General features: G+C 42.6%; 1 protein-coding gene across 1 annotated transcript in view; it reads left to right on the top strand.

Moving 5' to 3' along the window:
- LOC108797490 (rho GTPase-activating protein 39-like) overlaps positions 1 to 26,441 on the top strand; it is an 87,964-nt gene that overhangs the window by 19,454 nt on the left and 42,069 nt on the right. The window contains exon 2 of the mRNA XM_018569091.1: positions 10,037 to 10,468. Within this exon, the coding sequence (XP_018424593.1) occupies positions 10,037 to 10,468 (432 nt within the window). The remainder of the gene's footprint in view (positions 1 to 10,036; positions 10,469 to 26,441) is intronic.

Below are 26,441 nucleotides of genomic sequence, written 5' to 3'. Positions count from 1 at the left end.
TTTATAGCAAGAGGATGTAAGACCACCTCCCCGGTCACCGAGGCAACCAGGAGGCTTCCCTCCCTGGGACTGAATGGCAGGCGAGAGTGATGGAAGGTGTGTGCTGGGAATCTCCACCAGCAAGGCCCACACCTGATAGCCCTAATGGCGCGGGAGCGCTACGCCCTTCCGGGTATGCGCGCGCAGCCTGCGTACTGCGCACGTGCGCCTGCCGCACGACTCGCACATGCGCACCCGCAACCCAGGCACCAGGAGTTCTACCAGGCTGGAGGAGAACCTGTGCCCTGCGCCGTGCCTGTTGTCCCCTTGCAGAGGTAAAACCCCTTGCTTCCTGATATATTTCTGCTACAGTTGAGCCTGAATGGTTGCTAGTACTAGGAGGCCCACAGTCTGAGGTTAAAGGGGGTTGATATGTAGTAAAAATCTAATAAATTAGTTGCTTTAAAAAAAAAAAATCAAAGGTATTTGGAAAATGTATTTGAAACAAATATTACAAATTGATGACAAGATTTTTTCTGTCAAACACCTAAAGGTGCCACTTTTTTGAGAACCCTTGGCCTAGGCAGGGATTGCCTTCATGATGTATAAAATGACTATGGCTCACAAATCAACTTTATCTCAGACAATTTTTTCCTGATCTCTCTATAGCTGATGCACAGAAGCAGTTTGGCACAGTCCATAAGCTGATGCTTCCTGATCAGTTGATGAAAGAGAATGTGCTTGTGGCCAGGAAGTGGTTAAAATGAGCGAAAACAGGAAAATGCTCACAATGTGCAGATGGTCAGTAGGGAAATTCTGCAATTGCTGCCGACTGCAAATCTTTGGAAGCTGTAGTTTTCCGTCTAGGCACATGGGACTGAACCTTTAACCTACTGAATACATCCTATTACGAGAGGGACTTGGCCCTGCCAGTAGATCTGGTTCTTGCTGGGCTTACAATGGAAAAGTTTGTGTTCTTGGCATCTGGTCTTTCTTAGACAGCGGCCGACTCCTTGAATACTACTTGAGTTCTTACTTCTAGACAGATTTCTGGCTGGGTTGTCCAAAGTCTTTGGAGTATTTTCGCTTCAATGTGACCAGTTTGCAAGAAAAGGAATACATCACAACTGCATTCAAGTGCAACAAGTCCCCAAGCTATGTCAATCTTTAAACAGTTTAATATATGGCAAGCAGCGAGTAGCCACCAAAATGGAAAAACTACTTTTTTAAACCTTTTGTTTAAAAAATAGCAATAAACATTTTGTTGTAGCATCATTTAGGTCAAAATGTAGCTAAAACAGTCCTATTCAATAAAGTAAGGCTAATCCCAGCATGTATTTTTATTATATATTTTAAAGTGACACTAAACTTAGTTAAATCTTAAAAATACATTCAAGTACCTTAAAGGAGAACTATGAGGTGAGTGATTCCCACTCATCCTCATAGTTAGAGCCGACCTGTGACAGATATTGTCACAGGTCAGCTCTATCGATCGGGAAGTGAGCAGAAACGTGCACCGATCTGCTCACTTCCCGATCGTCTCAGCACTGAGTGGAGGAACGAATGGGGGAGGGGGCGGGCATAGCTGGTTCTGCCTCTAGATAGGCAGAGCAAGCTGTCACTCACGCAGCTGGGTGGATCTAGACAGATCTGTCCCGTATGCAGCGCTCTCAGTATATCGCGGGCAATAGCTTGCTATATACTGAGCTTTGGGTCACGGGAGGAGGTTGGTATATGTCCTCCCGTGATCCTAAAGAGAACTATGGGGGGAAAAAAATTGCCCCATAGTTCTCTTTTAACTATTAACAATAATGTATCTTATTTGTGTATAACTCGGCTATAGATCCTCGAATCATCTCTGAATTGGTGCCGACACTGTCCTTCCTTCTGGCGGGTGGCTACTTTTGTTCCCAATGGTCCGTGTGTGTTGTAAAGTAGTCAAGGCTCCAAGCTCACTCCTGTGATGGACTACAATCTCAGTACAAAATAGTAAATTAAATATGAGATTGTGGGCATGTCATCAAGCCGCCCAGGGCTTGCAGGAGAATGCTGCAGAGACTGGGGTCCATGTCATTACACTGGGGGAAGAAAGCAGATCAAGGGTGCTCCAAGGTGCATAGGATAGTGATAGCTGGAGCTGGACTTTCATTTTTAAAGTTAATGTAAATACAATCACAATAATGTAATTTAGGCTTTTGTTCAAGTCAAGATAATGTCTAGCCTCCTCTTGATGCCAAGCCCCAACCCCTACCATTCAGCGGTCAAATGGCAGAAGTTCAGTGGGCTGCAGAGGCTCTGGCATTTGTTCGCTTGGCCAGGTTACGTTCCCTTTAAAACCTAACCCCTGAATATAAGTCTAACCAGAATTTAACCCCAACTCCAAAACCTGAAGTGTTATCTGAGCTATCAACTGATAGATGTTTCGGCACTGAAATCATGGTGCCCAAAATTCCTTCTAGGTTTACTGTAACACATTCCTTCACAGAGCTGCATTCTGATCCAGGCTGAAGTTCTGAAACCTCTCCACACCCCTCTAGCTATAGGCAGGCATCTATTCTGTTATCGTGTAGCCATTAGTCCACGTTTTTCACATTCCCATAATATCCAAATCAAATTACCGCACTGGAGGCCTGTCATATTCTTTACTACAGGGAGCTCCAAATGCCTGCGCTTAGACTGGTGGATGACTGAAATCTGATTCCCTCCATTTGTTTTACAAATGTGGCTCACCATTTGCTTATGAGTGACTCAGTGTTAAAGGAGTTGTCGTCTTTTTGTAAAGCAAATCGAGCATTTAAAGGGGGAGTATGGTCCTTCTTAGATTGTTGTATGGCGTTGTTTTTTAATAAACCTCTAAATATCAGCTTGATGTAAAGTTTTAATCATGCATCTGTGTATAGCTCTGCTTCCTGCTTTGAAGCCCTACACAGCGGTTGTGCTTTACTGCTCCATCTCTCAATGTACGTCTGAGAGTTGGCTAACTCATTGAAATTGATGTGGTCCCTGTGGCTGATATTTTTTCCTCTCACCTCCTGTTCTGTAAAACTTTATGTCCTCTCACTTGCACTTCCTGGGGCAAAGGACACCAGGAATTAATAGAATCTCTCAAATGGGCACAGAGGCAGCAAAAAATAGCAAACCTGACTGATTAAAACTGTTCTCTATCAAAAAGAAAAAGTTTTGGTTTTGATTATTTTTCAAAGAACACAAATCTGATCCAAACACAATCTCAAAAATGGTATATAGTGTTCAACATGATAATGTCATTTTGAAAGTTATTATTATTTTTAATATGCAGCTTTCATTAAAATAGTAATCCTGCCAGGAATGTCCTTGTTCAGGCACCTCCTGTTCTAGGGTGACAACGCTCTATTCCTGTCTCCCAAGTCTGCTCCTGCATTGTCACAATCCGTTGATCACCACTGCACCCACCTTAATTAATTTGTAATAAGCAGTCAGGAGCGCTATGGGTTCACGGAGTGTAACGCTCTATTCCTGTCTCCCAAGTCTGCTCCTGCATTGTCACAAAGGGCTTCTGGTGTAGACCTAAAGTGGCCATGTCTGTATACATTTGCAGGCATGTTCCACTGTTGTCACCATCAGGAAGTGTTACGTAAAAGTCTGTAAGAGGAACCATTGAGAACCGCATATTACCAAGGAGATGAGCACTCTGGGAAGTGTTATTTTCTTGGAGGACTTCAGTGCTACCATGTTTTGAAAAATGTCCACAAAATGTTCAGGTTTGAATGGGGGAGCCTTAGATTTTCTTCAACCTATCATTTTAGGACACAGTAGTTACCTAAGGGTTCATAAAGGGAACCATTAACATGTCAATTCAGGACACAGTAGTTAGGTGAATGTCCATGACACAGTAGTAGTGAAAAGGTCCATGAGAAGAACCATTGAGCACTCATAGGACCAAGGAGATCAGCATTCCCGGAAGTGTCCATTTCCTGGAAGACTTCAGTGGAGGATTTCCCTTGAATGGAGTACCGTTGTGGTGGCACGGGCAGTGGGAAAGCTAAGTATTTTGCTCCTATTCGGTTTCTTTTTTTTAGATGATAGGGTCACTTTAAATTGCACAATGTCTCGCATAGAAATTAAATGTACATTTTTTTTAAACCTAAAGGCTTCCTATTCACTTCTTTAACCAGCCTATACAGTGTTCCACAAAACCTCCTCAAACATTGTCCAGTAACATATTGACAGTTGAGTTTATTGCTGGCAGATGTCGAAGCCTCATTATTATTAAACAATGCAGAACTGTGTAAATTTAGCAAGATCATGTAACGAAGAGTTAAAGACCTCCCTACAGAAATAGACTGAAAAGTTAAAGTTATAAATCCTTTGAACAACCCTGCCAGATGGTTTTAGCGTTAAATGCTTTGCAATGCTAAATGAACATCTAATCCCACATCTAAAACCGGCGTATCATAATATTTTTACATATGGCTGTTCTCCCAAAGATTTTAATAAAGCCCAGAATTATACAGGCCGGTATTTTTATGATTCGCAGAGGCGAGATCCAGATGATGGCGTTGTACGGTGCATATAATTTCTACGTTTTCTTTGGCGTGCTTTGCGAATCTCGACCAGAATCTAACCACATAAAATATTTCTTGAAATAATAGACCGCAGAGCTGTCTAATTTGACATGACGTTGGTGCACATAATTTTTAAAAATGATGCCTGTAGATATTTAAATCTTTACAAAAATATTCCTAAAGCAGAACTCCAGTTTGAAGTTTTTAAGATCTCTTTGCTGCAGAGGGGTTCCTGATTCCACGTTTCTCTTGTGCATCATAACTCCATGTTCTGCAGGTGTACTCTCCTTCCCACAATAGTTTTGTGAGAACTTACGGCTGCATGACGTTGCACCTCAGAAGCCGCTTTTTGGTCACGCCCAGTTATTGTTTTAATGCGCCCCCCTGTAGTTCAGAGTACTACAGAGGTAACGTAATGATGCTAGCCCAAAAACCATAGTGGCCCCGCCCACAGCAGCTGAACCCACACAGAGGTCTGGGACATGTAGTCCCTGCATTGCTGTTGCTCCCTACCCACCTCCATACTACAGGAAGGATAAGAATGGGATCCCTACATTACATTCCTACAAAAAAAAAATATGCTGCATTTTTTTTCTGCCCTGGAAAGCACCAAAATGTACGTAAACGTATGCAAACACACCGGAATGCACTGGAACATGCTTAAAACCAAACCAAAACCAGCTAAGAACAATGAAAATGCACTGGAATGAATACAAATGTATACAAAATGAACATACGCCTTTCCAGATCTGGTCTGGAGATGGTGTGAACAACCCCCAAAACTTCTACATCTTTTGGTCAGCATGCCACAATGCACAGCACACAGTTAATTGACATTAGTGTTTTGTGGCAGGCTGAAGGGCAGGAACATTGTTTTTATATTGCATATGTGCATTGGGTGCTATTCAGAATGAATAGCTTGAGATGCACATGTTACCATGCATCATAACTCATGTTAGGCATGGCCATCCTAACCCTTCTGTTTTGAATTGTAACTGTACTGTCTCCCTTCATTTTATAAACCCCTGCACAAACTCTTGGTGCAATATAAATCCGGAATAATAATAATAATAACAACGTGTATACAAGCCTATTGGTATTAGCCAGCGGTGTGAAAATATGGATTTCCCATTTGTATCTGATTTCTGCAAGTGTCGGGTTATGTGACACGAGCAATTTTGTAGCAGCTACAAACGTCTCTGCTTGTTTCTCTGGTCATTTGTATCTAGACAGAGTTGCTGCTGAATCAATGCTTCTCTAGGAAGCTCCAATTCTCTGCTGTACGAAGGTCATGTGCAGCTGCATTGGAGAACATTGTTTACCATTATAGCAGATAATTCTGTAGCTACCTTTTCAGAGAAGTGAAGCCAAACCTTTTACTTTTTTTTTGGAGTCACAGCAGTACATTTGCACCCCTTTGACACAAAGTCAGCAGATGTTGGGCTTATGCCCGCTATCAGCTGACAGCGCAGAGCCGCACTGCGGCCAAAAATGATCCCGGCAATATTGTTGGGATCCACCCCAGCTGCCTAATTATTGACAGATGGCTCTGCCTCTCTGCACACGGCTGAGATACGGAGCTCGTGGCACCTGGTCCCACCTATGTATGTAGCCATTGCTAAAGAAGCAGAGAGGTGGGAATCCCCTGCAGGAGGCAATGACATTCACTGCTCTCCACTGGGGGCAATGACCGAGAGCTAACTGATCAGAGGTCATGTGATCAGTCAGCTCTGTCTTAGGCCCCATTCACACATCACAATCTGGCATTCCTGCAGCAAGAACCTACGGATTCCTGCGGCAGAAATGCCAGGTGCCCTCGTTCAAATGCGGCTGCTCTACCCACTAAAGTTACAACGGCCGTATCTGTGAGTAACAGTCCGCATGTAATCATAGATGGTACGATTACATGTGGTTTGGAATTATTATTAGTATTATTATACAGGAATTATATAGCGCCAACAGTTTGTGCAGCGCTTTACAATATAAGGAAGACATTACAATCACAATACAATTCAAAGACAAGATGGTGAGGAGGGCCCTGCCCGTGAGGGCTTACAATCTAAAATAGATGGTTGTCGCTGCACACATTTATCCTGCATCCAGGGACGATTATCTGTCCCAAATCACATGTAATCGTACCATGTAGGATTACATGCGGACTGTCGCTGACGGGTGTTGCCAGTCACCCTGCCGCTTACTTTAATGGGCACAGTGGCCACTTCTGAATGGGGCACCTGGGATTCCTGCTGCAGAAATTTGTATGTTCTTGCCACAGAAATGGCAGATCATCCCATGTGAATGGATATAGCTCCTGTGCATGCTTGCTGCAGTTACATAATCCTGAAAGTGTACATTTCTCTGCACATGCTCCACAGGCAATATACTTTACATATAATAATGAAAATTACTTGGAGAAAGATTCCTGGCAATTTGGTAGATTTTTTTTTTCTTTAAAAACCCTAACTTCTGATTGAAAGGACCCATTCACACCATTGTGAAAAGTCAGTTGTTGAGGGAATGAGCTACAAATCGCTTGGAATTCCTGCAACACAGACCTTTCATTGACTTCAGATCATTCTTAATGGTGACAAGAAGGCCAAGGAGAGCTGGTACACTTCATGGCGTACATACGGCTATACAACACTGCCATAACATCACTCCTATTAAATGGGCAGAACTTGTATAAAAGGGTCAAATTCTGTCATTTTCTTCACTATGATTTTACTGTGGATTGCGACATAACATACAAAAGGTTTTTGGCTTAGGTGATGTTTTCTTTCAGTAGACCCTGAGTGAAGTCGTGGCTAATGGTTAACTTGAGGGTAAACGCAGCCCATGGAGTGGAGCACAGACCAAGTTTCGGCAGGTGGGACTGGACATGCTGGGAGTTCAAGGTGCAGCGGACAAAATTAACAGCAACAACTGTTTACATTGTTTTTCTAGATGGGCTAGTAAAAGTAAACGGCTTGCTGCACTGACAACACTCGGCTTGCCACAACCGCTGCCAGAATCCTGTTTCTAAAACAAACTATGGTGGTATGTGATGGCAAAATAGCAAATGGAATTGTCTGTGTCTAAAATAACATGACCCCAGTACAATATAAGGAAAAGTTCAGCCTGTCTGTGGAAAAAAATGCTTCTTGTTTATGTATGTTACTGCCAGGGTCATAAAATATTTAAAATGCATGTCTGCCCCCCCCCCCCAAAAAAAAAACAGTACATCTCTCCCATACATGTACATTGCTCGATGTATTATCCCTTTAAATGGTCCAAGTACGTAAAAATACCAATTAATGTGTCAAACGACTAGTGCGCTCCTAACTTCCTGTTTGGGCTGACAACGCAGTGCCTCTGCAGAACTGAAATCCCAAGCTGTGTTGACAGCCCTGCCAGAGTCCCAGGGCCCAGGTAGTTACAACTCCCTAAAAATTACAGCTGGCGCCTAACTTTTGAGGTTTTCTCTAGCTGTTCGTGGAGCTGGCTTTCAATTCTGCTGGATCCTGGATTGGACAGACTGTCTACTAAATTCCATATTATTTTGTCCACCCCACCACCTCCTGTTCTCATCTCTATAAGGGGTTGTGTTCTATAGTCCAGGCCTTGGCAAATCCTAAGAGTGCTTGGCTTTGAAGTGCATCAGAGGCACTTTATCAGCTCAAAAGGAAGTTAGGTGCTCACTGGATTTCTGTATTAGCAGAATCGTTAAAGACACAAAATATGGGTAGATGGGTATGTGTTGCAGAGATGTACTGAATATTTTTTTTTTTTTGTCTAGACATGCACTTTAACAAAGTGCAGGATTGGAGCATATGGTTTGAAGGAAGCTAGAGGTCATTTCCTGCTCTGGTCTACAATCTCAGATGTGACCACAGTCCTTTTGTACCTTTTTGACGGTGTTTTGATGAGATGAAATTGCTTAGATTTACTGTTAATCCTTTGAAGTGCTTTATACCACCAATTTTGTAGTCTGAACACAATTTGGTGACCTCAGCAGTAGCTTATGAGCTTAGGTGCGTGAATCCCATTATTTTCAGATATGCAAACATGCTCGGATCCTTTTGCCTTTTGTTGTACTACCTAAACCTATCATTTTATAGATTTGTTGGCTTCTGGATTTAGCACTGTATACCAGCAGAACGTTGAGGATTGAAGGCCTCCCATACACAGCCAGATGTTTGTTGATGATACCGTGTAGGAGTTAATGGCCAAACAATAGGAAGTATTCTCCAACATGTTGTAAAATGTGTTTTAGCTTAGTGATCATCCCATTCTCTAGACAAAGGAAGCAGCATTTTACCGCTTGTGATTTACATTCAAACATTGCCAACGAACAATATGAAAATATGGTAGCACCCTACTAGGCAGGAAAGAGAACAGATGTTTCGGGGGTTTTTGCATTTGAAAATGGGAAGCTGCATTCATATATAAAAGCAAATCATATACAAAGTAGTTGAACCACCAAAGAAACCATGACACCACACCCCTAAATATAAATAAAAAAATATATATATAGATATATATATTTATATATATACACACATGATTATTTTAAAGGAAATGTGACCCTACACCTGATTTATGAGATTCCATAGTTTATGGCCCAACTTTACAGTAGTGTCTCAAAGTGACGTTGTGGTTGCTCATAAATTTGTGACCAAGAGCTCTTTTTTTATGCTGCTGTTTTTTGCCCCAGCTGCATTTTCCTTTGCTCTGTTAGTCCCGGTGCAGACCTAAGCGATGCAGGCAGCGATTGCCACGCGACCCCATTGATTTCAATGGGGTGACAGCCACCCGGCAATCGCTTGTACCTTTTTTGCGACACAGGACTCGCGGCTGTTTTAGCACGGGCGGAATCCCGCGCGATCTGCCGGCGTGACTGGGGTGCCATTACAAAATATTGGCACCATCAGCGCGATCGGTGCACACCTAGGCGATTCCTGACCATGCACGGCATCGTGCACGATTGCAGCGCGGTGAGGTGTCGCCTAGGTGTGCACCGGCCCTTAAAGACATGGCTGACAATGTTTTTGGGGGTTTTGACGCATTAAATGATTACCCAAGCAGGATAGGGTGATCTGGTTAGATCAGCAGTACATTTAAGTATAGGTATCTGTTTCACTGTCTCTTAAAGTGCAACTGAAGCCAAAACCCTTTTGTGTGTGTTTTGGATAGGGTGGGGGAAGGATTAGAAACCCTTTCAGGTTTTTATAGCTATCTGTTGTGTCCCCATTAGGGAGATTCACCCTCTCTTTTTCCTGCGGACTCTTATCATTGAAAGTGAAAAAAATCGCACATTTTGGGATGTCACCAGAACAGGAATATACAGTATGGGAAATCTTCCAATGGGACACTAGTTCTGGTGACCTTGCTGTCCACCAGGGATTTCTCTCTTTAGAGGAACAATTCTTTAAGATTCCATCTAGGAGTATCTTTAAAGTTCAATAGTATAATATTGTGCAGGTAGCAAACTAGGATGAATCTCCTATTGACTATCTTTATTTTTATTCTTGCAGCTCAGACTGGGTGGAGATCATCGAGCCACGCTCTCGTGAGCGCATGTACGTGAACTTGACCACTGGAGAATGTGGCTGGGAGCCTCCTTCAGATGTCCAGGTGCGCCAGTGCAATAAGAACCAGTGGTGGGAGCTGTACGACCATCAGAGCAGCCGCTTCTATTACTACAATGCCCTGACTAACCAGACCGTTTGGCACCGCCCGCCTCAATGTGACATTGTGCCACTGGCTAAATTGCAAGCCATGAAACGCACATCACAGACCAGCCTTCTGTTACGTGCCAGCCAAGAGCGGATGTCTCATAGGGGCAGCACAAGCAGTGAGGGAGCTAGCATTCCTGTCGAGGTCCTCATGCTCCAGGATGGGGAGTATGGGAGTGACGGAAGTAGGAGAAGAGGAGACAGTATGGACAGCAGAAAGGATTCTGGAAGGTGAGCCATTCTACATATGTTATGTTTTTGTTGTGCATACAGTAACAGCCTGACACTGGCAGGTTTAAAGTTCAACTCTAGCCAAAACTTGTTTTATTTTGAATTTTGGATAGACTAGGGAAAGTTTAATATCTCTGTCAAGTTATAATTGTTATCTGTGACCCAGTTCTGGAGATTCCACCTTCTTTTCTTTTCTTTGTGAAAGCAGGATAAGAAATGGGGGAGGAAGTCACTAATACAATAATAATAACAATAATGTTATTATGATTATCCTTTTTATTATTAACAACAATGTTGTTGTTGTTGTTATTATTACCCTTCCATGCTTACCAAAACTGCATTTTGTTGCAGTTTCTGTAATGACTTGACCGGTTTCCCATCAATCCCTGTCCTGAATAGATGGAAATTATCCCAATGGGGCCACAGACCACAAAAAAACAGTTTCCATTCCTTCCCCACTCTGTCTAAAAAAATGAAAAAGTTTTGGTTGGACTTTAAGGTTAAAGAACAACTCCACACAAATGCATGCTAGGGTCATGTTCCCTCAGTGAATTACCAAAATGTTAAAGACCCCAATAATTGGAAAGTCCCAGATGTGGGGGACGGAAATTACGACAGGGGAATATACCCCTCAAACACCCCAGGTTGTGATAAGTAGTGATGAGGCCATGGCTTGGGGTGAACCCAGTTCCCCTTGAATTTGTCCAAGCCCATTTAAAACCCTTACCACCACACCCTCCTCCAGACCCAATCATTAGTTTTGAGTGGGCTTAGGCAAACTGGGTTCACACCAAGCCCAGCCTCATCTCTAGTGATAAGAAAGTTGATTCAAATGGCCATGTGCCAAAGACTGAACAAAGCTTGGAAATACTACAGTAGGTCACAGTTCTGATAAAACATTGGGCAAGATAAACTGCAGACGGTGCACCAAATAGTTTCTCTCTTCTGTTCATTGAGGGACACAGAGGAGCTCTTTAGACCTTGATGATTGTTAAGGTGGTGCTATAACCCAACAGTCACGATTTAAAGATCTCTGCTGTGTCCTTCAATGAAAAGGATTTTACGCCGTGTACAAAAATCCTATTATTTGACATGCGATGCACCAAAATAACAAGTCTCCATTTATCTGGCCCATTGTGTTTCACTGCTATGCCTACTCATAAATAATAAGATACATAGTGTACGACTCGTTACTTTAGATATCTAGAGTGAGGGTGGCCATTGGGTTGATTCCTAAGCAGCTGCTCAAGAACAGATTTCATTATATTATTAGGACTTCAGAGATGAGATAAACAGCTGATTCATTGCTGGAAGCCGGGGTACATTTGTACCTTTTTAACCATGTGACTTCATAATCACTGTAGATGAAAGCATACATTTTCCGCTGATTTCATACCAGTTTCCCTTTAATAACACGGATGAGGCATTACCTGGCTCTTCCTTTGATGTCCTGGAAGAATCCCTTCTCAGCCTACCACTGTCGCTGGTGCCAGCAATCACAAGCACACGCTGGGACTCGTCCTTCAAGACTTGGCAAACAGAGCTCAGAAAATAGTTTGTTCACAGCAGATTGGCAAATGGGACGTGATAATGACACCTTTTATGGCTAGCAGATGTTTGATGCTTTCCCAGCTGCAATCCAGCCTGCACTATGCTGGCAAGAGCACTCCCTCTGATCCCCACTAAACTGGGGCAGCCTATTTTTATTTCTATAATAATTTTATTTTACCGAGACCCGAATCCTCACGTCAGCTGCTAGAATATGCCGCCTTGGCCTAATTTAAAGGGGAAATGTTCTGTTGGTGAGCGCATGTTTAGAACCTTTTGCAATCTTTTAATTTGACTTTTCAGGCTTACTGTGCCATATTTGCATCACTTACATTAAAACATTTACAGGTACAGTGGTGGACTTTTCTTTTTTGCATGTCAGTCACGACACCTATTTTAAAGCAGAACTCGGGGGAAACTTTTTTCTTAACCCATGCAATGGGGCTACATCTGCACTTCAAGGGTTAAGTGATCATTTTTGTTTAGGTTAAAAAATAACAAAGTTATACTCACCCGATCCTCAGAGCCAGCTTGCTCTTACCCCATACACACTGAGCGATTTTGTAGCGCGATTTCAGCTCAAAAATCGCTCAAATATCAGCTCAAGGTAGCTCAATGTTGCTTGTCCAATGCATTTCAATGGAGCTGTTTACATATCACAGCTCAATGTCGCCTGTAGCTTGTAGCTCAAGCTTGTCGCTTGAACATGACCTATTTTTGGCAGATTTCACGCGATTTGGCCCAATAGACTTCAAAGGTGTTGCTCAATGTCGCTCGTATTTGAGCGGCATTGTGCGACATTGTCGCGTTACAGAAGTGTCACTTTTGCACAGAAGTATAAGCAAGAACATAAGCAGGAAACAGGAAGAGGAATTATGTCACATCAAGACCGCTTTTGATTGGATACAGCCCAATGTAGCAGCTACGAAGTCCATGCCAAAAGTAGCTCTACGTAGCGTGAAAATATGTGCACTGTAGCCCAGACAGTTGAAGAAGGTGCCTTCTGATTCTGGATGCACGCCCTCTGGATAACCATATTTACCTTAAACTGGATTATAATCTGCTCCACTGGAGGAGAAAGTTGTGCATTTGTGGACGGGGAATAACAGATCCATCACCCCACTGATTACAGTCACTTGCTATGTATGGAATGAATCTACTATGGATGTGAACTAATACTAATTTGTTACAAGTTTAAACATCAATTCATTTATGTTTACAACATTACAGTTCTTCTGAGTTCATGGTGATGAAGTGGAGTGTTTTCATACTGCTGCTTGCAATTGTTACACTGGATTTAAAGCTGAAGGGGGATAATTTAAAAAATGTACCCTTGCAGTGGGGCTACTACTGCACTGGAAGGGTTAGGTGGTCATTTGTCTAGGGGGATAGAATTAAGCAGATATACTTACCCTAAGTCCTACGGCAGTTGGCACTCATCTCTCCCCCCCTCCGCTTTGACTGTGAAATCCCCTTGGCATCCTCTCGTCTAATGCAAGTCAATGGACCTGGAGGGCAGGGGAGAAGAAGCTGCAGTGACTGGTCCAGAGCCAGGCGGGGCCAAGGATCAGATAAGTATATTTGCTGAAAAGCTACTACTAGGAGCAATCCACACCATCCTGCCTGTGATTTGGTGTGCTCCCTGTATCACTGTAATGGGTGATTTTTTAAAAACATTTTTCCCTCCCCTCTCTTAAGACCTGTGCATGCGAAGTGCGCTCTGCCTGCCCTAAGGGGCCATTCACACCACATCCAGATCGTCTCAAGACCCGACCAGATTGTTTCCAGACCCAAAATGCATCCTAATGTATCCCTGTGCTATTTCTGGCCTCTGTTCACACCACCGTTCCAGACCAGAGCAGAAACATACTGCATGTCTCATTTTGTCTGGTCTGCAATGCACTGGAACTGTGAGCAGGTTCACACCATTTGGTCCGGAAAATGGTGTGAACCTGCCCTAAGGCAGCATTGCTGAACTTAGCTGCTGCAGCGATAAAGGATGCACGGGTCCTGCACCGTTATCAGGTGAAAATAAAGTGAAAACAGCATGAAAAAAGGAAAACTAATGCAGTCACCACATCTAAGAACTAGTCAGCTGCAATTATTATTTTTTTGTATACATGTTAATGGTCACTTAGTAAAACCCCAGAGAACAGTAGCAGGGTTCTACTACACAGAGATGCTGTGAATGAACACCGGAACGCATGCTGCATTTGAACAAAACAGTTTAGTCGCACCGTGTAAGTTCATCTGTGTTATTTAGTCATTGAAAATAAAAATTCTAAAGGGCTATCCATAAATGATAGAATGGGTCTTGTAATTCCAAAGCTGGATGATTTGATCCTCAGTGAGTAGACAGGCAGGAAGAAGTGAAGGGTGTGAACAGTTCCCCTCTTCCTCTTCTGCAGGCTGGTATGTGGCAGGCTCCTTTTCACGCTTGTGTATGCATACTGGCGGCTTCTTTCACTTGCACACCCATATATCAGGGTTGGCACAGAAAACTGGTTGAACAGAGCAGCTGTTACTGGATTCCGTGCAGTCAGCAGATCAAGGCGTGTGTATCACTCTCCCTGCATACAATAGACTCTTTCATAAACTGCCTATAAAGTCCATCCAGAGAGAGAGAAAGAGGACAGACATCTGCACTATTGTCTACTTCGGAACTACCAAGGAAACATCAAAATGTTTCTCAGATGACATCACTAGCCATTGCCACTGTCTACAGTAACCCTAAAGATAACCCTGTCATTGGACCATTCATTACAACAAAAATCTTCCTATAAGACTATATGTGTATTTAAAGCAGAACTCTGCACTGCAAGAATTAAGTACTTGTTTTTGTTTAGGGATGAAAATAACAAAGTTATACACGCCAGCTCCTCAATACCGGGTTGCTCATAGACCGGTCCCTGGAGCCTTTCTCCCCCTCCGATGCAGCGATGGTCTTAGGGTTTCCCACCTGCCCAGGATTCACCCAGACAGTTCGGGTTTTAAATGTTGTGTCAGGGTTTCATGGCAGCGGAAACCCGGACACAAGATGTCAGGCAGACAGGGGCAGCCAAAATTAAGATAGGGGCCACTGGCCCCCCACTGAAAATAGTCCCGACTGTGATATTTACATATGAATGGGTGGCGCTATTTACATATAATAAGCCGCGACTCATTCTCCAAAGAAATTTCTGTGCGTCGATGGAGTGTTCGAGTTTCGATGGAAGAAAAGGTGGCAACCCTAGATGGTCCCTCGGTGTCCCCATGTCCTATACCCTGTGTATAGGATATGATGGCTCACTGGACCTTAGAACGCTGGCGCGGAGGGGAAGTGAGACAGAATGGACTGGTCTAAGAGCAAGCACTCCCCGAGCAGCGGGTGAGTAGAACTGTTATTTTTGTACCTAGACAAAAACAAGCACTGAACCCTTGCAGTGTGGGGAGTAGCCCCACTGCAAGAGTTACCATGTTATTTACTCCCTTGAGCAGATATCCAAAAGCCCTGAGACTGCTTGCCGGCTGCCGCCATCTTTGATGTGATGTCAGCAGCTCCAGGAGACTCGTAGCAAGATCCATTGGCTTACATTTACTTTAAGTGAAACTGTTGCTTTACTCTACAAAAAGTTTTGGTTGAAGTTAGGCTTAAAATAACTTGGTTATCCTTTAATACAAAAGAGCTTTTACAACACCTTGATCTTTCATTCTCTTTGTGCGGCACTACTTCACCTGTTGTCTATTGTTTTGGTCTGATTCAACCTACTAGCTGTTAAATAAATGATGTTAAGGAAACATAACCTTTCCAGTCTTTTGAATTGCACATGTTTTGTTGCCTTTTAATGATGTACATCAAAAGGACTTCAAGTTTGAGATGTGGAAGCCAATTGTTTGCCATGAGCAAAAGGAAATGTCCCTGTTGGCCACACTTTTAACACCTAAGCCCCTTCAATGTGCTTGGCGCACTATGACCTTATTGGCCCAAAAAGGCCTGACCCGAGTACCGAGTCACCACTGTTGGTGTACTCCACTCAGCATGAAGAACGCTTTCTTGTGTGAGGACAGAAATAGAGCTGGTTTGTGTCCTAGCAGGGGCGTGCAGCAGGTGCTGTTAGTAATTCAGTACGGAGAGCGAGAGATGAATCAGAAGTGGCAGCTGTTATTTTTTTGGTGAAGATGCCATGTTGGACTTGTCTGCAATCTGCATTATGCGCTTGTGGGATTGAAGGACCATATGTCTGTGTAGGGAATTGAAATTAAATGACCGCTTATGTGACTAATAGCATTTTTTGTCACTTGAGTCTAAGCAATGGGTTGTTTTCGGTAAGTTCTGCTTTTTTTATTTTTGGAAGAGTCGCTGTTTGGGCTTCGTAACATGTGACTGATTGCTAAAGGGGAACCATCACAAAAATTCTGTGCTTTAGGGCTCATACACACACAGTCTCTAGAAGCAGAATCTCATCCTGGTCCTGTGACCTTTGGCCCAGTGTCTTTTTCTTCTTTAAAGGAGCTCTAAAGTCTCGGAATATACTAACCTGTTATAACATCAGCATTGTAATTAGAATACACAGTGGCATCACAAGGGGGGTGCACCCGGGTGACACCATTGGAGGGGTGACACCAAAATGACTGACAATCATTTTGGTATCACCCCCCTCTAAAATGTCTGGCACTCGGTCATGGACCGAGTGCCTGACAGTTTGTGGAGAGAGGAGGGGACTCGGCGGCATTTCTTATCCTATCGGGTGACTGTCCCCTCCTCTCTCTGCCGGGGTCCATCACCAAGATGGCCGCCGGCAGGTATCATTAAAATCTCAGTGCATGCTCCGGGTGACACCTGGCCTCGGTAACTGCTCCGGGTGACACCCGGCCTCGGGATGTCCTTGGGAATACATACTAGAGTTGTTTTTGATAATGCAATCAAAGCTTATTCAAAAAAAAATCCTCTGTATATAGTGAGTGCTTCCTTCTTTCTGCCCATCACTTTCACCAACTTCCTGGTTCTCAGTGTGCTTTGCGTCTCTTACCCTGCTGCTTGATGCGATGCAATCTCCATTTCTCAAGACTATGTATCCCATCATGCATTGCTTACAGCAAACAATAATGATGTTGCACTTTTCAGATGTTGAGTTGTAGTTCAGGAGGTAGGCTCTGTGAGAGTGGTGACACAAGGAAGTATATATTCACAGGGCTGAGTGAAACTGTGCCACTGCATTGAAGTTCATAATATGGGCATCTTCAATAAAGAAGTTTACAAACTTCTAGATCAATATGGTTATTGGGAGAGGGATAGAACTTTTTGAAATTCAATATAGAAATACAGATTTATTTTTAGGTTTTGACCATAGATACCCTTAAAGTGCTCTGCTCTCACATTGGGGGTAAGGAGCTCTGGGTTTGATCATTTGAATAAAGTGAACTGTGGGGTCAAACATGGTAATCCAGGAGCTGCACTCATTATGGGGTCTTCAGAAATGCCGGGTGGAAGGCCAAAAGAAGAGTTTCAGCTTGTACCACTAGGGTTGCCACCTTTTTTTTCAAGTGCAACCTGAGCACTCTAGCGACGTGCGGAAATTTTTTGGGGGGAATTAGTCCTGGCTTATTCATATGTAAATAGCGTGATCTATTCATATGTAAATATCACAGTTGATACTATTTTCAGTGGGGGGCCAGTAGCCCCTATCTTAATTTTGATTTGAAAATTCTGTCTTTAATTCCAATAATTGTTCATGATTACTTTTGCCCCATTTATATTTCCTCATTATACAGGTGAAACTCGAATAATTAGAATATTGTGCAAAGTTCATTTATTTCACTAATGCAAGTTAAAAGGTGAAACTAATATATGAGATAGACTCATTACATGCAAAGCAAGATAGTTCAAGCCGTGATTTGTCATAATTGTGATGATTATGGCTTACAGCTCATGAAAACCCCAAGAACCCCAAATCCACAACCTCAAAAAAGTAGATTATTACATGCAATCAATAAAACAAGGATTGTACATAGAACAATATCGGACCTCTGAAAAGTACAAGCATGCATATGTACTCAGCACTTGGTTTGGGCCCCTTTTGCAGAACTTACTGCAATTACTTTTGCACGATATTCTAATTATTCGAGTTTCACCTGTATAGTCTGTGTAATGTGAAAGAACGATGTGGCAGATGCAGCGTGTTTGTGTTCCCGTCGTTTTTAGATGCATTTTCCCAACAACACAAAGGACCTTTTCCCCAGTTCTGTCCTTTCGGTGTACACACATGCTGGTCACATGACTCACTTCCAGGGTGAGATACGCTGCGGTTTTGGGAGAGCTGTTTTTAGTGTTCTGACATAATTGCATCTTTGATTTAAAAAAATGAATGTCAGGCAAATATAAAAGGAGCTTTTTAGTCAGTTTTATAAATTTATAAAAAAAAAATACATTTGGAGGGTTTTGCACTGAGCTGCCAAAGGCAGCAGAGTGAATTTGCTGAGCCAAAGCGAACTAAGCCAAACGGCATTCGGCTATTCACTTCGGCTCTGCATGGCTGATTCCAGCCGTACATCGGCTAAAATCAGCCACATGCATGGCCTGGTCCCGCCCAGTTGTCACTCGTGGGGAAAAAGGTCTGCTTCGGCAGACTGTTCTCCCCGCTTCGGCTGTGACTACGACCAAGTTAAAGCATATGTGCTCGGCCCAGCTGAGCCGTTCACCTGCTGTACAAGCTATAGTCAATAGCCTGTACAGCAGCCCTTCGGTTCGACTGAACCGAAGGGCTCCGGCGGCCAAAGTGATCCGAAGGATCAGCCAAAGCTATGGCTAGATCCTTCGGCTCCTTTTGTGAATAACCCTCTCAATGTGTTTGAAACACTTCTAGTATAACTGCCCGAAATCTAGTCTGCATGGTGTAGATCCTTCTCATGACATTTGGAATCTCAGCTTTACCATGATCGCATGAGAAGGTTGAGTGACATCAGCCATGCCTAGGCCAACAGGTTAGCAACTGGGATGTAATGCATTCCTTCCCTCCTTTTTGTTTAGGTTTTGTGATTTAGGATGGGAGTTAGAGTTGATGTGAACTGCAAACAACCTAAAGTGGCACTGGACTCTAGGTGGTTAGTGGAGTATCTATGTGTAGGCCCAATAGCCTGGGTTCAGCTGCTACCCACATAAACAGGGATCTCCCTGAGTCCAGGGCTCATCCATTTAAGAAATATGTTTCTAGTCAAGCACAAGGGAGCACCTTTTCATATGTGCTTCCTTTTATTTAGGCTGGGTTCACACCTAGGCGTATTGAATATGCGCGTTTCGCTTCGCGCATTTTTACCGCGACAAACGCCCGTTTCCGAGGGCTACTTGGCTGTATTCCAATGGAAACGCGAGACCAAACGACATGTACTTCTTTGGGCGTAGGCCGTTTTGTATCGCGTTCGAACGGGCGGAAATACGGCAAGGTGTGAACCAGACCCATTGAATACAATGGGATTTAGATGTTTGAGCGTTTTGTAGAGCGTTCGTCGAGCGTTGAACGCGCTACAAAACGTTCAGGTGGGAACCAGGCCTAATAGTTTTACTGTCTATTTTTTTTGTAGCCCTGATGAAGGGGGATTGTTGAGCCACTAAAATGTGCTGGCTACCTCTTCTCTCTCATCTTTCTTATAGTTGGAATCTATAAAATACTGGACACTTAAGCCATGGGTTTGGTGCTCCCTTGTGCATGACTACATGCAAGCAAACTGTGGCAGCAGGAAATAAGGGAATTTCTGTAATTGGAGGTTGTTTAGCAGCTTTAAAATGTCTTCTATATACCCACTTATAGTACCCAACCCTGGAATATGTAGGTGGCCATTGGTGATCTACTTTGCTAAAAGGTTTCTCTTGACCATTAAGCAATGTAATCAGTGACTTAATGAGACGGGTCACATGATTCTAGCATGTTGGGTCACATGACCAGCACCAGGGCTGGATGCTTGGTGCCGATGTCTGCAAAGTCCTCATCTACATTCCTGAAGAATTTCTGTTGATGTCACTTCACCAGTGTGGCCACAGTGGCTCTAGGACATTGGACTCAAAAACAGAGCCCCACAGAACCGGGTTAATATAAGTGAGTGTTATATTACAGCCTCCCTCCCTTCAACCTGGCTAATCCATAAATATTTACAGGGCTATTCACAAAAAGGTGAAGAGTTTAGAGAAGGCAGGAGAAGTGAACAATCTAGGACAACATAGCTGTACTGGAAAGTGAGCTGAATTGGAGATTTTTTTCCAAATCAGCTATGTTGTCTGACCTAGATTGTTCACATCTCCTGCCTTCTCCAAACTCTTCACCTTTTTGTGAATAACCTTGTTAAAGTCTGTGTAATATCCATTGTGTTTAGAAACACAGCATGTCTTCCTGTATATTGTCATGTAACTGGGTGGACAGGAATATTAAACTAAAATCATTGTGTCTTAATCCCTGCTAAATGATAGAGCTCGGTGGATACATGTGAACGTTTTTTGTTTTTTTGCAGGAAATGATCATGCACAGGTAGTTTACAAACATAGCAAGCCACATCTTCCTGTTTACATAAATCAGACTCTCAGAGAGAGATATCCAAAATACTATTTCTGTACTACACAGCCATGCACATGTACTTGATTTAAAATCTAACTCCAAGCTGGCCATGCACCTATAGATTATCTATGGTCAGATGGAAAAAGTGCAACAGATTCCTCCATCTACGCTAAACTGTGTGGATGGAGGAATCTCCCGCTGGGCCAAGCTTCAGTATCTTGCTTGTCGGCCCCGCTCGCTGTCCAAACACCTGAACAGTGCCTGCATCCAATCAGATTGGAATCTCCCACTTAGCATAGACAGAGGATTCAGTTGCACTTTTTCCATTTGACCCTAGAAAATCTGAAGATAATCTATAGGTGCTTGGCCAGCTTTACTGTTGGAGATTTCATGCGAAATCACCTGAATAGGTAAACATATAAACATATGACACTAAACACTTTATTAGACGTTCCAACCATTCCCTGTTCTATCCAAAATTAAATAGTGTTGGCTGGAGTTGGGCTTTAACCTTGTACTTGGAACACTTATTTTTTTTTTTCTTCTTCAATCCCTGCCCTCAAGGAGTTGATAATCTACGGTCTCTATTGCACACACTTTCAGGGCCAATTTTAGACCGGAGCCAATTAACCTTCTAGCATGTCTTTGGAGTGTGGGAGGAAACCAGGGTACCTGGAGGAAACTCATACAAGCACAGGGAGAGCATGCAACCTTCATGCAGATAGAGTCCTGACCAAGATTCAAACCCCAGTACTGCAGGGCAGAAGTGCTAACCACTAAGCCACTATGCTGCCCCTTCATTAGAGCAAAGTGCTGTACCCTCAAAGCAACCAATCAAAACTTCTAAAAAAGAAACCTGCCATAGGAGAAATGCAGCATTGTTTCGAACCTCTTTTTAAAAATGCTAGTTGCTTAATTCTTCTGCTGGTTTCCAGCTCCCGGAGTCCTTGACCCAGGCCCAGGAGGTCTGGCTTCACATTCTGCATATTTGTTCTCCTTTTTATGACTCGGTATTGAAACTAGGGGATTAGCATGACAACCAGGCCACTGGAATTTTCAGAAGAAGGCCTGCATTAGCAACATACAAGGGAATTTATCAAAACTGGAGCAGACAGAATCTGGAGCAGTTGCCCATAGAAACCACTTCTCACTTCAGTTTGTTCAGTCAAGCTTTGAAAATTAGAGAGAAGCTGACTGGTTGTCGTGCACGGCTGCTCCAGATTTTGTCTGCTCCAGTTTTTATAAATTCCCCTCAGAGTTCTCTTTTTATTGTATTTCTTTTTTAGGTAGGAAGGAGACCTGTCCATATGTCCAGTGCCTCTGCTGATCCATGACTCGCTGCCACAGTGAACAATGACTTATATTTGACTCTGCCCAGCAGCTTCATGGCTACTGCTTGCTCTAGTACTGCTACTCTTTCTTCATTGTGAGGTTTCTTGCTTTTTTAACAAGTGGTGAGCTGTGCCAAGGGCCAGGTTTCCACAGAGCCAACTAGGCCATGTCCTATGGTGTCAGTGTTTTAATGGCAGCATGTAGCCAAGATCAAATGTTGATGACTGTTGGTAGCACATTCCCATGTCCCCAGCCTTGGTGTGCTCTGTGACTATTTATTTAATTTTGTTTGTTGGCCATACCAATGTAGATTGGTGAATGAAACGCTCCTACAAAAGATCTTTCTGGACCATATCGTAATGCTTTCAGAGACTTCACAAATGTCCTCCGAAATTTCGTTTGATTTTTCATTTTGACTTAACATTACATTTTTTTTAAATAAATGGAGTTTCCTAAACGAAACCCACATTCACTGTAAGAATTTCGTCAGTTTGAGAAAAATGTTCCATCCTTCAACTTTTTTTGTCACTGCGGTTAAAATTGACCATCAACTATTAAAAAGTCCGACAAACATTCTGAGAACGAATTTTCTCTGGTGTATGGCCAGCTTAATGCTAAGTTTTACCAATTAAGTCAGGTAGGAAGGGGCGGCACAAAACAGTTGCTTAGGGGGTAAAAAGTTTAAACCCGACCTCTGCAACTGTGTGTTTTTTTTGGGGGGAAACTTTTTGGTGGAAAAAAAACATAATAAATCTCCCCTAACTTGGAAAATGTCTTCCTACAAAGCCACTGCTTATCCACTGACCTTTGACTTCAAGCTTTTAATATATGCATGCAAGTGGGGCTTTTGCTCACCTTTTAAGGTCTATCTGGGAATTCCTAATCCCAGTCAGCATCCCCCTCCCCGCCCATGACCTTAAACGCCCTGTTTTTTATGCTGTTTTAGATAATCAGTACAAAATGGCTCAGTTGGGAAATTAAACTAGCGATTCAGTTAAGTAACTGGCTTTTTCTCATATGAGGCTCTAAGATTAGCCTGAGGTATGAGATGGATGTTGGAAAATCCAATCACTGAAAGCTAATTCCATTAGCATATCTCCAAGATGTCCCTCTTTTGGAACCAAATTCCTCCGGCCCAGCCCCTCATTCATTCCCAGTAGTCCGTCTTTTTGATCTGATGTATAGACATCTATAAAATAAAAAATAAAATAAAAAAGTTAACTGCTAAGTGTTCTATTTATAAATGATTTAACTTAAAATTCACACAACTTTCACACATTTTTCAAGCTGAATCCAGTTGGAAAAAAAAAAGTGAGAATCCTGGGCGAAAACATTAATAATTAGACCCCTCTCATTTCCATTCCACCTACCTAAATTACTGCCTCATAAGGCTGATATAATGGTAGTGATGGGGTGGGGGGACGAAATTTTAACAAATTTTGGTTGGTGTAATTGAGGGTTTGATGAGGGTGTGTCCTTTATGTTTATATACCTTGTGTTCAAACATGTTCCTCCTGTATTTCATGTCATAATGTTGGGATGTACGCATAAGCACAATCCTATCTGCCCAGACTGATATTTTAGGGAATAGATGGCCCAATTTTTTTGGCTGATCAGTTTCCCTGCAGTAAATCCATTGTCAGAGGTGTCTTCACAGTGAATAAACATATACATTCTCCTGAAACCAAAATATCTGGGAAGGTACATTTTTTTGTTAAGAATAGGTAGAGTTTAGGTGGTTGCATCTGTAACTATTTCTTAGTTATGCCGTAAAGCAAATGTAAACAGAAGAACAAAATGTAATATATTGCAGGTTTTACCAGATCTTACATTTGGTTGTTGCAGTTTTTCGTGTTTTTTTTTTCTTTTTTATCTGGTGATCCTGCCAGTAACACACTTCTTGTCCTAAGTTGACAACGCTTACTAAGGCCTGGTTCACAACAGGGCATTTTTAAGCAGTTGGAAAAGCGCTTTTAAATGCCCAACACAAGAAATCCCATGATTTTCAATGGCCCCTGTTCACACCTGAGCAGAAAAACGCCAGCAGGAAAATGCACGAAAAGGTACATGAGCTTCTTTGGGCAGTTAAAAGCAAAATTGTGCCCCATTGACTGCAATCGAAACGGCTGATAACGTGTGGCCGAAGTATGTTGCATATTTTTGTGCATGTCTGCGTTTTTACATGCGCGTTCGTCCATTGCCCGCAATGTCTCATAAGCTGCCAGTCAAAATGCACGTCTTCATGTACGCGCATCAAAGTGTGGACAACGCACAAATAACACGCGCGTACAAACACGCAAAAGCGGTGCTTCCTATGTGTGAACCCGGCCTTATTGTACTGAATCTGTGGAGAAGGATAATTGTCTAGGATCAGGCAGTGTTAACGCTGCAGAATATTTTCCTTGCCTCGTTTCCAAATGTTCTGTAGTTTACAGAAATGAACTGGGCTGATCAGATTGCTTGAGATAACCCTGCACAGGCCAGTACTGGATTTGTGGTAGGATCAATGGGTATTTTTTGGCCTTACTAAACAGACATAACAAAAGAAACTGCACTACTTGTATGTTTTAGTCTTTGCATCTGAAAATAAATAATCTGAACTCTACCGTATTTCTTTCTCCCAACCTACATGTCCACCATGGATGACATATACAACCATCCTATATGAGTTGTGAATCACAGAACCGTGTTTATCCCAGTCCTGTCAGTGAATTGGGAAGCAGGAATAAAATCCAGTCTGCCCAGTTTACCAATTAATTCAATTTCTTTTTTTCCTGATCACAAGAAGAAGTAGGTCACATGTAAATCTTTAAAAGAACTATGGTGGGTTTTTTTGTTAGATATGCATGCAAAATAAACTAGCTTAATGTAACTAGTCTCAGCAGTGCATGCTTAAAGATGTATTTGTATGTATAGTTTGTAATTATATATGCAGATGAGTGCTGCCATTTTCATCAATATAGGAGGGCTCTGCTTTCTGCTTTGCAGTCAGGGTTGCCAACTCCTTACAACTTTTTTACTGACAAAACATGTAAAATGTTGTTCCCACTTTGTTATTTTTATTTCCACTTTGCTGCACTATATATCATACCTGGGTTCTATTAAAAGTGTGAGGGGGTAAGAGAAAAGGGTAAAAGTGGCATACTTGGCATGCCACACTGATGTCAATTGCGCTGTATGCACTGCGCCAAAATAATCAAAGGTTGTGGTGTTATTAGTGCAACGCAGTAAATTGGGGGGTTTACTAGCAGAGCACATGGTGTACCATAGTTAACTTTGGGACTAACACTGGTGGAGGAAAAACATGCCCCAGTGTCAGGGGGGAGGGAACTAATGCACCAGTGTCAGGGGGAGGAAAAGAAATGCCCCAGGGTCAGAGGGAGGAAAAGAAATGCCCCGTGTTGGCGGTGTCATTGGGAGGGAAAAAAAACGTCATAAGTAGACCTGACTTTCAAATTTATCTTGAGATTTAGGGTGTTATCCATCAGTGATATCACACATTCCTGTCTAGCAGATGTGGGTTTTTTGAAAGCACCTGTAGCTACACATAGTACATAAGTGAGTGATTTGGTAAACTCTCCAAACTTAAAAACATGTCATTAGTACACCACAGGAAAGTGGACGGTTTACTAACCGAGCACATAGTGTACCATAGTAAACTTCTGGGGTTGCCAATGTCGGAGTTAAAATGCCCCAGTGTTGGTAGTGTAGAGGAAAATCCCTTTTTTACCACCAGTCTGAAAAATTATTGAAAAGTTGGTAACCCTGTTAGCACTGCTTCACAATGACTGCAAGTCTACCAGAAAAAATCTACTTCATTGAAATAAACGTATTGACTCCTGTGTCTGATGGTAACAAACACCCATAGTGTTCCTGGTGGTTGTGTGGTCCAGGCTACCCAGGCTTTAGGTCACATTAGGGAACCTGTGTTTATGGGAAGAAAGTGGAACTTTTTGATTCAGAAAAATGTCATGTAGTAATCGACAGGAGCCCCATTGATTTATCTTGAGTGTGATCCACTGTAACTTTCATGTTTGAGATCCTTACAAGTGATCTGGTTACTTTTCAATGGCTTAAAAGATCTGAATAAGCTGCAGTCCCAAATAACTTGTTACAGGATTGCCTTCTAAACGTGTCCATATGTTGGCAGATTATTTGCATACGTTCTATTAGATTTCAGATTGTAGGCCCTTACGGGCAGGTCCCTCCTTACCATCTTGTCTTAAATTGTATTGTGACTGTAATGTCTTCCTTATATTGTAAAGCGCTGTGCAAACTATTGGCGCTATATAAATCCTGTATAATAATAATAATTTCATAGCCATTAACTAGCCTACACAATGGCCACAGCCTGCTTTCAAGGCTAGCAGATATATGCTTACAAGTTGGGTGGAATGGAAGATTCATTTTTGATGGGGAAGGGGGGGTGGGGTCATAGATACATGTGTGCATGTGTTTTGCACCCATGCAGAATGTGCGTATCCACCAGATAGGCTTATCACCTTGGACGGTCAAATCTTTTATGGCTCAGATTGCCCACAAGTAAGGTGAAGTGTCAGCCAAATCTGGAT

This window comes from Nanorana parkeri, unplaced genomic scaffold, assembly GCF_000935625.1.
Source record: "Nanorana parkeri isolate BGI_ZX_2015 unplaced genomic scaffold, ASM93562v1 scaffold1284, whole genome shotgun sequence".
Taxonomy (NCBI): Eukaryota; Metazoa; Chordata; class Amphibia; order Anura; family Dicroglossidae; genus Nanorana; species Nanorana parkeri.
Note: the sequence above shows the minus strand (reverse complement) of the source record. Positions and strands in the feature narration are given on the sequence as shown.